The sequence below is a fragment of the Centroberyx affinis genome, unplaced genomic scaffold (assembly GCF_046629955.1).
Source record: "Centroberyx affinis isolate AG114_WGS23_722 - 3 ecotype Tasmania unplaced genomic scaffold, CSIRO-AGI_Caff_v1 ptg003519l_1, whole genome shotgun sequence".
Taxonomy (NCBI): domain Eukaryota; kingdom Metazoa; phylum Chordata; class Actinopteri; order Beryciformes; family Berycidae; genus Centroberyx; species Centroberyx affinis.
In genome coordinates this window covers 212,153-225,403 of record NW_027281464.1, presented here as the reverse complement: position 1 = coordinate 225,403, position 13,251 = coordinate 212,153, and the positions used below count along the sequence as shown (strand labels likewise).

The window sequence follows — 13,251 nt, the reverse complement described above, 5'->3', positions numbered from 1 at the left end:
TTCTTCCTTATTAAATTTGAGATAAGCTTATCAGCTATCAACTTTTTCTCAGGCTAACTTGGCTGTATTGGTAGCCTCTGTCTCAGCCTAACTATACAGAATGTTTGTGTATGCGTGTGTGTGCATGTGTGTGTGTGCCTGAGCATGAACCTCAGGGTGTGATTTGCTCACCCCCACTGCCCTGCAGTCCCAAGCTAGTGTGTGTTTGAGGCCTATACTCTCGCTGCTCTCCCCCACTCTCAGTGTTTTATGGGCTGTGTGCTGCGGTGCAGTGACCTCCCTCTCACCCCGGTGCCACCCAGCCGGTGCAGGATTCAGGCGCGCATGGCCCCTGCCAAAACCCCATAGCGCCACATCTGCAATCCATAAACGCCAGCCACTCTCTCTCTCCTTCTCCCTCGCCCACACCGCCTCAGACTCTCACACTCCTCCATTTCACTCACTCACTCTCTTACTCTCTCTCTCACACACTATCTAACTTTTTATTTTAATTTCCAGATTCTATTCTAACCCCTTTGCATTCCTTTGGCAGCTTCCTCCCCTCCACTTCTGGTTTTATTCATTCTGAACATCAACTGGCTCTTCCCTTATCTCTCACTCCCTCACTGCCCCTTTCTCTCCTTCCGTTTCTTTATCCTCATCCAACGGAAAAATCTCTCACCCATTATATCTTCAGTGGGAGCCAACTAAGTGTGGTGGCAGTGAACTGGGAACCACAAGACATTCCTGATCCAAACAGCACTAAGCCACCAGCGTTCACTTCTTCTGACGGTGGCCTGTGCCAAACACACACTTCACTTATGGGCTGGATTCTGCCTTACCACGTCGCAGTTGGTCCCCAAACAGCTAAATGTTTATCTGTTTCAAATTGATAGTGTCAGGGAAAAATGTTGTGTACGCGTCTAAATTCAGTACCATTTTTCAACATGTTACTTTAAGAACGTTCATCCATAGCGGGGGTATTGAATTCCCCCTCCCCTTACCATGAACTGCTAGCCAGCAAAGCACACAACACCCCTCCCTTCGGCTTTAACAAGATGTGTTCAACACATCACTGTTACAGTGCCCTTGCCTTGATACATGTAAAAAAAAATGAAGTAGGAAATAAATGGAGTGTTACCGCAAAACTGTCCAGGGCCCCCAGCTTGCCCCCCAAGGGCAATAGAGACATTAGTCTTTCTCGATTGTATTATCTTTATTTTTCAACTTTTTCCACTGTAATCAAATTCACAGTATGAAAAAATGCACAGAGTGAACTTTTGCTCCCCTTCATTTCTTGGATCGTGTTCTCCTCTCCATCCCCAAGTCTTCACCTTCTGGTTTCCCAGACATATTGGCATGCCTCTGTGGTGCAGTCCCAACAGAGCCCGGGGATGAATCATGTTGCTGCAAGCATGCAAGAGCTCAGTTTTATGATAAATATTACAATTCATAAATCATTGTTTTCCTAAGCAAAAGAAAAAAAAGGAGCATGGGACAGGGAAGGACATAAAACTGTTGAGCATTTCAGATCCAGTTGAAAACAAGAGCGAGGTCGTGATCTGTGTGTGTGTCTGACTGGTGATGAAAAGGAGGCTTCAGGTCAGGGCAAGACCACCAGGGAGAGAGAGAGCAGTGTGTGTGTGTGTGTGTGTGTGGATGGGGGGGGTATGTACTAAGAAACTGGCTTGTAGTAATTACATGCACAAATTACTATCAGTATTTCTTAATTCAGATCAATGCATCTATGATTAGATACACACAACTAATAAATTAAATCAGCGGGTAATGGGGGAAATAATGCTTAAAGCACAATTACATGGAGTATTTTTTCTTGATTAATATGTTCCTCAAAGATCAACATAATCTGTCCCAGTTACTAGATTTAATTTTGCTGCAGGCAATACACCCCATCTGTATGCATTCAGAAAGTTTGTTCCATGGGCTTGACGCTTCAATAATCTATCCTGCTCTAAGCTTGCAAAAAGTATCAGTGACCTGGCAACTGTTACGGTCACAAGCCTCATTATTTGTTTAATCAGCCAAGTCCCCTCCACATACAGCTATTTGTTTAATGGTAGTCACTCACATAATTTTTTGACCCAGTTCAAACAAATGTCACAGTTGCTCAACACAGCAGTTTTAGAGAAGCTTTGGCTATTAACCCTTATTCATCACTGCCATCTAGTGGCTTGAAATTGATCTAGCAGCATGACAATTAAGAAGGTGTAAAGCAAAATGTATTAATGGCTGTAATAATGGCGCAAGATGAACAGTTAGAAAGTAGGTACTTTGGATCAAAATAGTTTTATTTAATACACATTACAGTTTGTGAAAATGTCATGTGCGCACATACACGGAAACACTTCTGTTCATACGTGTGCTGTGTCTTGCTTGCACTGCTACGCTGTCCCTCTGCTACTCCATGTCCAAGTCGTCCATCTCCTCAGCGCCCTCTCTCTTGATCCAGGGTAAGGGCAAGGGCACATAAGGGTCATACGTCCAGCGAGGAAACACTCTCTTGTACAGATTCATCAGGACAGTATCTTGGGAGCGCAGCTGGTTATCAAATACACACTTCATGTGACCATGAGTTCCTGAAAAATACAAAATACAAGATCTGCCATGTCAGATATCGCAGGAGTAATGCCATAAATAAAAACATACAGTTTCAAGAAGTCGCTGAGACAAAATCCTCACCTAAAGCCTCCTTGATGTGACCTCTCCGACCCCACTTGGTTCGCAGCTCGACTGGCTTGAACCACATGATATCATCTGTCACAGAGAGAAAGGAGTAGAATTAAAGCTATATACTCTATGAACTATGAAAACAGTCAGAGTAATAAAGAACATGTCAACAGCTGTGGTGCTCTCACCCCTGTTGAAGAACATATAACGGACAACAGCAGAGCGGCGGTTAATTTTGAAGGGGTGTCCGCTCAGCACAATCCTCTTCAGCACAACACGCTGGGGGTCACAACTCAGCAGACTACCTGTGGCCACCAGGTCCTGCATGCCTAGGAGGTGAGGACATAACAAGAACACAGGCTCAAATACCAGTATAGCATCAACTTAACTGGATAACCGAATAAAACAATTAAATAGACAACTGAATAGCCGGTCAAAAGTTTACAATCAAGGGAGCCAGACCACAAATTAAATCTACTTCTTTTCAAGTATAATACAGGACTCTTTTGTCTTACCATCTCCCCTTTCTTTGAAGAGTAGCACTCCCGCAGTGGGGAAGGTGATAGGAGCATACACTGACACCACAGTGGGGGCATCTGGCCGAAGGAAGCGCTCCATCTTGTGCTTGTCAGCTAGAGAGGAGCAGATCGGAGTTCAACACTGAAAAAGTCCAGTTTGACCTACAGTATCCAGCAGTCCAGCAGCTAAACCTGGTTCAGACCACTTGATGCGACAATCCACCAATATATACTTGACTATAACTAAAAGCAGATTCACAGTGTTATCGTATGATTACACAGCAGGGTGACCTAGCGGGTAGAGAGACTGTCCCAATAAACAGAAAGTCACAGGTTCAGTCCTCACAACAGACACATTCCCTGTCTCAAGTGTCCTTGAGCAACACACTGAACCCCTAACCTGCTTATTCATTGTGAATTACTCTGGATAAGAGCATCAGCTAAATGCCTACGATGTAAATATTATGTTTATCATGCCGGGATACTCTGGGATTTGGGGTCCTACCTGAGGTGTGCTGTGAAAAGATAGGAGAGGCCCTGAACCTCCGAAATCCACAGTGGAACACCAGCTCCTCTTTAGACTTGATAGGCTCTGTATTGCTGGGGTGCCTCCTCACCAAGAGGTGCATCACTGACATCTGTGCGCAGAAGACAAATGATCAGGGCAGGAATGTCAGTAATAATACCGTACAGTCAGTGTGACTACTCTTTAAAAATCGGTCATTGTAAATTCAGACACAACAGCTTTAGGATGTCAAAACCACGGGACATACCTTCTGTTCATGGGGCAAGAGGGACACCAACACCAGAGGTCTGCGTGACTGGACGCTCTCCATCACAGAGAAGGGCACATCAGTGATGTGCAGGGTAACATACCAGCCCACCTGCAACGGGAGGGACAGCAGGGTCAGTGAAGCCACAAATCAGTAAGATCTAACAAGAACACAATTACATAGTCTGGTCTCATCTAATCTTGTTTATTCATATAACCCTTTACACAGTTAAGTCTCAAAGGGCTTGATACATAGAAACACAACCACAGTCTTTTTTTACCATGGCTCCCTCTTCCTCCTGCGCAGCCTCGGCCAGTATGCGGCGGCGGGTGCGTTCGAAGCTCTGGAACTGGAAGATGCGTGAGTAGTTGAGAGGCAGGTTCTCCATGGGGTCCCAGGGGGAGGAGCGGAAACTCTTTAGACCCCTGTAGCGCTGGAACCTGGGAGCAGAGAGTGTGCCAGTGAAGGATCACTATGATCATTTCAACAGCAGTAAAACAAATTTGAAGGTGAAAACACCTATAAAATGTAACAAGTTGTATAAGGAAAATGCAATTTGTTACATTTTACATCTATTTATAGTCCTACCATACCTGACTTTAGCTGGTGCGTCGAGGGGTGTGTCCACCTCATCAGGGAACATTTCATTGGCCCGAGCCTCACGATAGCGTTTTAGACCCTCTCCCTCCTCAGCCTCATCCATGTGCTCATCATAGCGCTGGTCTGCTCCAGTTCGCTCTGTGGAGCACAGCTCTTCCTCCTCCTCCTCCTCCTCCTCTTCTGAGGCACAGCCTGAACCAGGGTCCTGGGCAGAGAGGATACAGTACAGTCTGCTTCAGTATAGCACTGAACCCTTTTAATAAAACAAGCTTGAAAATCAGTCTTAAAGGGAATGCCACTGACTTTCAGCATGAAAATATGCCCTTGTACAGTTTGATGTGTATTAGTGAACATTCACTGTTGTTGTCCGGATACAAGAGTCCTACATAAAAGCAGTTTGAGTTTGTCCTGCCCCTTGTCTGTGACTATCCCCCAAATTTATAAATCCATGGAGAATACAGTTGAAAAGGCGGTGACTTTGACAGTGTCCAGAATGATTTTCTGGCTATAGTTTCTGGTTTTAAAGTGATATCACTAGCAAATAAAGATGCTTGTATTGTTCACAATAGAAACAGTGGAACAGCACCAGGCTGATCGATTTGTCCTCAGCCTTAATACCAATATATGAACCAGTTTCCCTTACTATTCTCTAGCCAGGACGGGGCCATGATACTGAGTATACATTTAAAATAAAATAAAAAAAAATCTATTCTATCCATTGATTCTATTTTGTTTATTTTGATGCGTTAAATTAAGCAATCTGTTACATGTAGGTCAACTGTGGAGCACGGTCACAAGCCACAAAAGAATGACAATGAGTTTACTAAACTCAGTGTCATTCTTTTGTGAAGGACGTCCTTTTAATTAGTGCTCACGTAAGCCCCTTTTACACCTACAACCTGTAAGATCGCTGTGGTGACATTTGTGGTTTCCCCTGTTGACACCTTTAGCTACTATGCATAAAGTTTCTGTGCAGATAGAATGCGTTAGGATAAAACATAACATGACAGTTCCTGGATAGGTGAGGTGAGGCCGGATGTTGTGTGAGCAGTAAAACTATCTTAAAGTGATGTTGAACGTTGGCAGTACCTTGGGTTGTGACGCTTCCTGGCCATGATATAACCCCAAAATCAGTGATTCTCTGTTACACTTTAAACCTTTCAGTTTGAATGTAAGTGTAAGTGTAACATCGTTTTTTTTTTTCCGACCAGATTTTGGTGTTACATTTGTTCATACTGAAAGGTTTAATAACATAAAGAAAGCGATTCACTGAAATTTAGCAGAATGACAATTTTATTTTATTTTATTTTTTACTGTGCACATACCTGCATACATAAAATTAGAAATATATAGAAATTGGTACTGTATACCCAAACATAAAGAAGACAAGCCCAGCCACAATAAGAACCGTGCTATGAGAAGCTTGGGGGGGATATGAAAAAAAACATTGGGGTAACCCCGATTTGCATATACTTCAATTTAGCGCGATTCCCAGTGTAGTCTAGAAACTACTCTTTCCAGCACCTCTAGGCATCCAGTCTTATTTTTAAATCTAACTTCCACAGGCTATATATTTGTATAAGGAAGTGAATCATCAAATAAACCGCGCAGAACGGTATTCCCTAGACTGGCAAATTACAGTACGAGTCAGACATGGGGGGAATCCGCTCAGCATGAGGTTCATTCACAACCTTTGCAACAATCCCAGCTGCAATAATAATAATAATCATTATCATTTGAAGTACCATTTCCCCCATTGTTAACATCTCCTAAATATTCCTGTGTGCTAACCTTGACATCAAACACATGCTAATAACAATTACAGATCGTAATGAACCCTTTGCACATGAAGAGTTTCCCCCCCTTCTTTCAAGCAGAGCTGGAAATAAATAAATGTTCGTCCCCTCCCCTTGTCGAGACAGGAAGTTCTGTTCACAGAACAGGAAGACAGGAGGCTTCTCTCGGGACCCCTGCTCCAAACACTATTGTTGTGGTGAGTAGCCTGGCACTACAGACCAGAGACAGACACTGAGAAAACAAACAGTGCCTCTCAGTTGCGAGGTGCACTAACCGTGGGTCACGTATGCACTGTTCCGGCCCCGCAACCACAGACACTCAAACTCCATACTTTCTCGTCCCACTGTTGCCATGACAACAAGCAGGCGGTAAACAAAGTAACCCTAACATTCCTATGCAGCTGTTGCCCTACAGCAAGCATAAAAGTTGTCATTTGTTCTATTTCACAGATAAATGTCAAGGGAAAATATAGTTTCCTTTGCTAATCACGCACCTGTGAGCCATTCTCCTCATCCTCTCCATCCATGGCCTCGTCCATCATCCCATCGTCGTCATCATCACAGCTTTCTTCATCCTCCTCGTCATTCTCCTCCTCATCGTCATCCACAATCCATGTGGCCTGGTAGTCTGATGTTCCTTTGGGGACCTTCATCACACGTCTGTTCTTTCTGGCCTCTGAACAGCAGGAAGGAACATCAGAGAGACATTTGAGGTTACTTTCTTGCCTATAATTTGTGTAGCTTGATCAGAATAAGAAGAAATTGTTGCAGTTGTTGTTTTTGACTTCATATAGCCAACTGAAAAAAACAAACCAAATTTTATATTGATTTATATTGATCAAATCAAAAAGGCTTCAAGGTTTGATCAAGCTATCACAACAAAGCAGGTGTGACAGTTCCCTAATACAAGTGAGACAACAGCCACTAAGCTGAACAATATCTGTCTTAGGTAGGTTGCCAGGTATCTCCATCTCACTCATTGTAACATTTCAAATTGCAGTTATTTATATGTTTATTAATTTATATTTTATATTATAAGTTATATTAATATTATAATTTAATTTTCACTACTTCATATTACAGAAGTTTATTTATTTATAGGTTTCTGCACCTTCAGCCTCCAGCAGCTCTGTGTCTGTGGGCCAGGTCTGCTCTCCGTCCATGGGGTCCACCTCAGCCTCTGCCTGCAGGCTCTCCCTGAGGGACGGGTCTGCCTTCATCAGCACCCGCACTGGAGCCTCCGCCTCAACACCATCCTGTGAAAAACACAGAAGACTGTAAGAATGGGAAATGCATTCCTATAACTCAGTGCATACAAAATCCAAGAGGAACTGTTGCTCTCAGTGGACAGCACTAAGCATTAAGGACCAGCAGATCAAATCAGTGCCTGATATATAGACCAACATTCATTACGTTTTTCTTTAACCATCTATTATCTGTGTTGGCATGTACTTATCACAAATATGTAACACATATTTGTCCTTGTAGATTATGAAATATACATGAGCCTTTATAGTAGTGCTAACATTTCATATACAAATATAAAAACAAAGTCAGCCATGAGAGCATCACGGCCTTACAATATCTCTAGAATAAGACAGATGTGAGGAAACCGTTTTCCATCCTAAAAATCCAAAAACCTTTTGAATTTTCAGAGATGTGATAAATAAAAACTAAGCAATTGCTTTCCATCCTGAAACACCCACCAGCATGTCAATGTCTCCTCCTTTGCCAGGTTTTTCCGCTTTGGGCTTTGTTATGTTGAGGGGAAGAGGGTCTGCCGGAGCATCGATCTGACTGAGCTGAAAGTCTCCGTGTCCACTGATGTGCACCAGTCTGTCAACCTGCAGAGGGCAGCCACGCACATACCCAGACACACAGAGGGTCCCTAAGCCGGTGGGTGCACCACCCATCCCCTCACCAGAGGGGTTGGGGATGTAAGTGACATGCTGAGCCAAGACGTGAGAGCGTCTGGAGCGAAAACCCAGCTTCCTCTGTCTCTGAGCGCCCAGGTGTCTGAGAAGAAGGGTTGCGTCCTGCTCTGAGTCCAGAGGGAAGAGACGAACGTCGGGGAAACGGGCCTCGGTGATCTTGGACAGAGCTCGCCTGGACTCAACCCTCTTCTTCACGGCTAGGTCAGACACACCCTGACACACCAGTGCTACAGGGGGATGGATTGAAGGATGAAAAAAACAAGGGGTTAGAAAAAGAAGCAGGCAAAAACAGAAATCAATAAAATCAGAAATCACTTGAAATGTATCAAATAGAAAATCTAATAGCAGTCTATCCCAGTCTGAATGATGAAGCTCCTGCAGTGTGTTCAGGTTCGTACTCACCATGGCTGGGGAGACCCTGGGCAAAGAGACAGGAGAGGCAGTAGTCTCCATAGCTGTCCCAGCCTTCAGTGGAGTCCAGCACAAATACAAGGCTGTCTGCAATCTTTGTCACATCCAGCAGGGAGTGCAAGTCAGCTGTACAAAGTGACAAGAAAACATAAACATAATGCTCATGACAACCAGTGTTGCTGTCAAAATTGTACAACAAAGCCATGCATGTGATACATTTTGATATAGGACTTTTTTCATTGAATTGAAAAATAACAAAAGAAACGTTTAACACCTTTCTTACAGCCAATGGTAGGGTTTCATTAAAAAAGGAGATTTTTGATCTTTGGTTGCACCAGTCATACTCTAATCCAAGCCAGAGTAGTATAACTATTAGCTGACAGTTTGAATTGATCAGTGGCAGCTGGTGCCCAGTCTTCTTGTTTGGAGATTTGTTGCTCAAATCAAAAACAAAATAATTTTCCTCATTACTGACATCCAAGTTGACAGCCACATCACTGAGGCCTGCAACACTATTCATGCAAAAAATGCAGGAAGTTATGTTATAGCACTATCTTAGTACAGAAATTCTTCATCAACAACTTAAAATAAATCGACAAATTCTATAAAAATCATAAAAACAAACAAAAAAACACTTTGACTTAACAGTTGTACAGTATATGTTCATTTTCATGATGCAGGAACTGCTGCCATCACTCACTACTTACCCATACTGGGGCGTAGAAAGGTGAACCTTTGTTTAAAACGAGGCAGAATCAGCCCAAAACTGTCACTGACACCACTGATGCACTGCTCCTGATGAACCAGACCCCCAGCTCCCTCGCCCCGCAGCAGCTTGGTGACCGCCCCGGCATCAACTCCAGCATGAAGGGCCACCACAGCCACCAAGTGAGGGGGGCCTTCCCTGCTACCAAGACGACGCTTCTCTGTCAGCACCTGAATGGGCAGGAGACATGGAAACTCCTCAGCATCAGTCAACGGCACAAATTAATAAAAGGAGGGTTATTCTTTCAGTCAAATTAAAAGTTACCATATCCTTCTTATTCCTGCGCAGTTGGTTGGCTTTGTGTCTTCTGTCCATCTTCTTGTGCTCTTTCCTCTGTTTTTTGGTGAGGGCCGTCACCGACACTCTACCTGTGAGACAGACCAGCACAGGGAAATATTACAAATATTACTACACCATGCAAGATTGAGTCCAAAGGCAAGTGCCTCTCCATGGTAAATCCAGGTGTGGGTCCACACTTTGAAGGGTGCATTCAGCTGCTTCATTAGTTACACCTCAAAATATTAAGACGCATCACTGCATTGTAGGCAGCCTAGAATGCAGCCGAAAGCCTGAACCCTTTAAAGTACACATGGTGGGCGTAAAATTGCACCAAATACCTCACTTCACCTGCCCATGGACCATAGTAGCTGCTACATGTTTCTGTTGTGCGATGCTTTCCAGTCTATTATTGATGGTATGGTGCCATTTGGTATGGTGCCAATATAAACCTCACCTTTTCCTGTGTGCCTACCATTTGCATGCCCCATTTAGTTTGTAATAACACCTGGAAGGAATGACAGTCTGGCCAGCGAGACTACCTTACAGCTTCGAAAAAGGCCATCTAGTTCAGTGAGTATGCATGTCTATGGGTCTTTATTCAAATGTTTTGTATAGCCTATCTGCAATAGAGGGGGAGGTGTCAATCCAGCTTGACAGGATAGGCTATAACAAACACACCAAAAAACAGATAGCACCAAACTATCAATAATAGACATTATAGCCATTAGATAGGTTGCAAAAACAGGCACAATAGCCACATCTAGTGGATCACTGAAGCGAATCTAGTTGCTCTATCTGCCGATCATAAACACATTCATTTTTTAGAAAGATGATTATATTGGTACCTGCCTGCTACAGTCATGCTTCATGCACCCTGACCCAATTTCTTGGTGCATACAAATACACACAGCTCTTGTTTGCATGCATTCTGCTTGTATGAATACCTGCAATAACTTCTAATTTTGCACGTAAACAGTTTTTATAGTTGTGTGCATTAATGGGTGTTTGGTTTGGTTGCATGTCCATAAGGCATAAACAGAAAGTAAACAACTCAATAAATATTCTATAGATATGTGAACAGGATATTCACAGTAGTCTATTGGCTATTATTAAGTTATGACCACGGTCTGCAATCTCCTTAGCAGCTCTTTTTTTTTTAACTGGGTTATGCTTGAACATTGGCTAATAAATGGATGACATATTACATTCATATTGTGACTGTAAGGAGAATCTTAAGGTCAACAGAGCTGAATATTTTTAAGTAAAATATGAAAAACCTGGGGGTTATAAACCTGCAATGTCACATAAGTATATGGGTTGGATACGCCCCATTGAATACAGCGCAAGATACATTGTTCTGGACTAGCTAAAAGGCTATTTTAGCCCATTTTAGCTTTTTGAGAACTTAGGTTGTTTATTTCTTTTAGGTGTCTGATGAACACTCCGCCCTTTAACTTTATGTCCTGGTGTGATTGCTCTTCAACCCACTCCTTATAAATAAGTAGCGTTCAAGGAAAACGCCAAGCTACTCGTCATCAGCTGATTTGACGCGACTCCGTTTCCAACACAACAATCTTCAGAACTGACCGAAATAACGGAAAGACTTGATTTGCACGAACAGTACCACTATCATTCTGCTCCTTCAGACTGGACAAACTGAACACGTGTTTTGGCAGAGCCGTGCCACTGCCATGAAAGTCATGCCAGACACCACCAGCTGTTGGGGAGTCTGACCACTTCATAACTTAACAAGGTTTACCTTTATTCTCTCTCTCGACTTCGCCTTTCGTCCGATGCTTGCCATGTTTGTGGCCTTTGTTTTTCTGTTTATAAATACCGGCTCTATGGCCCTGTTGTTTCTCCTCACCCGCAGCCATTTTCACCATGTGGAAAGCCAACCTGCAACATTACCCACTCTGAATCTACTTCCGCATTCGCACCGGTGTCACGGCGTGAGAGGCGGGTCTTCAGACGTTCCTGGATGTTTCTCTTCAAAATAAAAGTCCCTGTAACAATATTTGAATATCTTATCCAAAGCACTTTACATTACCTTGAGTGGTGTATATATATTTGGTTAGCTTGGGTGGGCTAAGTGGGAAACGAAACCCTAACCTAAACATGTGTTTGTGCCATGCTCAAACCTTTGAGTTCTATTTAACTACATAAATTATACAAACATTGTAATTAGAAGGACAAGTCAAATTCACGACCAAAGTCTGACAGAAAAAAAAATAATATTGCACCATTTTTTTTTTTTTTTTACGTTTTGATTAAGGACTTCTCTTTTAAAAAATACTCTTAATATTTTTAAACGCAAAGGTTAAAGTTTTCCTGATATTATGTAATAAAATGCTATACCAGAAATGATATTTTTGGAACCTTTGCTCGATTGACATAAAGATCCTGCAAGTTGTGCTGCAAATGCAATATTTTCATATATCATTTCATACATAAAGAGAATTTGGCAGTGTTACATAAGTTACATAGTTACATGAACTATGGCAACTCACCTAATTCAATTTTAGGAACACCTTTTGTTTTTTAAAGTCAACATTTTCTGACATTGCAAAAATTGTCAGTCCATGTTTTGGTCGGACTACTGACAGACAAACTGAGGACACCCCACCTGGCCTATCGACCCACCCCCAAAATTGAATATCGATTGATACCCGTTGACCCTGGAGGCTTCTTATAGGTAACTATCTACAGACCTATGATGTAATTTAATAGATCTGTAAACTGTAAACATCTGCTAGCCAGTAAATCTGTCAATAGTCAACAAAGAGAGAATTCTCTCAAGCCAATAGTTATGTTTCAACATGATGAAGACTTTATATGTTTGCTTTATACCTTCAGTGCGTTCTTTTTGGTGTAATTATTTGCTGAATTACCTTCATTACCTACATTCTAGACTACTTGTTCTCCTCCTAATTAGCCTATAGGCTATCCCATTATTTGCTGCTGCAACAACCCAATTTTCCCTAATCTATCTAATCAGATCTAGCACACATCCAGCATAGCTTCCTCAAGTAAGAAATCTTGCCCAAATTCATATTCCTTGCTTCTTGATGTGAGATAACTGACCATCAGCGAGGAGAAAAACACAAAATTTAAGATGTGAACATTTTTAAACTTTCAAGATTTCACTACTTAAAATAGCACCACACCCTCAGAAACTACCGCCGATGTGCCCTTGAGCAAGGCACGTAACCCCGGATTGCTCCAGTGAGCTGCTCAGTGGCCAACAGCAGAAGACTGGTCTACTGGGAAGCTTCCAGATGTGAATGTGAATGTGTAAAAATCCCTATGCCTTCAACATGGCATCTTTATGCAATCATATTTTCTAAATAGCTCAATCAGGAAGCAAGGGTGTTTTAAGACACAGTTTAATAGGAATCACAAAATGAGTGAGATTTTTTTTCAAATTCTGGACAGTTTCTATTAAGTTAGGCCTGGGCATGTGCGCTCACGTGTTTTCATTTATATGTGTTCTGCAATAGTGTAAAA

General features: G+C 42.5%; 1 protein-coding gene across 3 annotated transcripts; it reads right to left on the bottom strand.

Moving 5' to 3' along the window:
• Positions 1–1,304: 1,304 nt before the first annotated feature.
• On the bottom strand, positions 1,305–11,654 carry tsr1 (TSR1 ribosome maturation factor). Of its 3 annotated transcripts, XR_011696588.1 has the most exons (16): positions 11,504–11,654; positions 9,730–9,833; positions 9,407–9,635; positions 8,691–8,825; positions 8,061–8,515; positions 7,466–7,610; positions 6,849–7,030; positions 4,552–4,763; positions 4,239–4,398; positions 3,959–4,069; positions 3,691–3,823; positions 3,183–3,299; positions 2,856–2,996; positions 2,680–2,754; positions 2,336–2,576; positions 1,305–1,386 (listed from the first exon to the last, which is right to left on the bottom strand). XR_011696588.1 is itself a non-coding variant. In XM_071539786.1 (15 exons), the coding sequence occupies exons 1-15, from the start codon at positions 11,628–11,630 to the stop codon at positions 2,398–2,400; spliced, it is 2,475 nt and encodes an 824-aa protein (XP_071395887.1). In that variant the 5' UTR covers positions 11,631–11,654; the 3' UTR covers positions 2,253–2,397. The 3 variants fall into 3 exon arrangements, 2 of the variants coding, with proteins under 2 accessions (XP_071395887.1, XP_071395884.1); XM_071539786.1 differs by lacking the exon at positions 1,305–1,386 and having other exon boundaries at positions 2,253–2,576; positions 4,552–4,733; XM_071539783.1 differs by lacking the exon at positions 1,305–1,386 and having other exon boundaries at positions 2,254–2,576.
• Positions 11,655–13,251: the final 1,597 nt, after the last annotated feature.

What these genes read in the sequence shown, in the direction of transcription:
- tsr1 (XM_071539783.1), bottom strand. Translation starts at nt 11,630, where the DNA reads ATGGTGAAAATGGCTGCGGGTGAGGAGAAACAACAGGGCCATAGAGCC. An exon ending in GAGGAGACATTGACATGCTG is followed by an intron (nt 7,611 to 8,060) that starts GTGGGTGTTTCA and finishes TGTTTTTCACAG; the next exon opens with GATGGTGTTGAGGCGGAGGC. An exon ending in GACGCACCAGCTAAAGTCAG is followed by an intron (nt 4,399 to 4,551) that starts GTATGGTAGGAC and finishes CTCTGCTCCCAG; the next exon opens with GTTCCAGCGCTACAGGGGTC.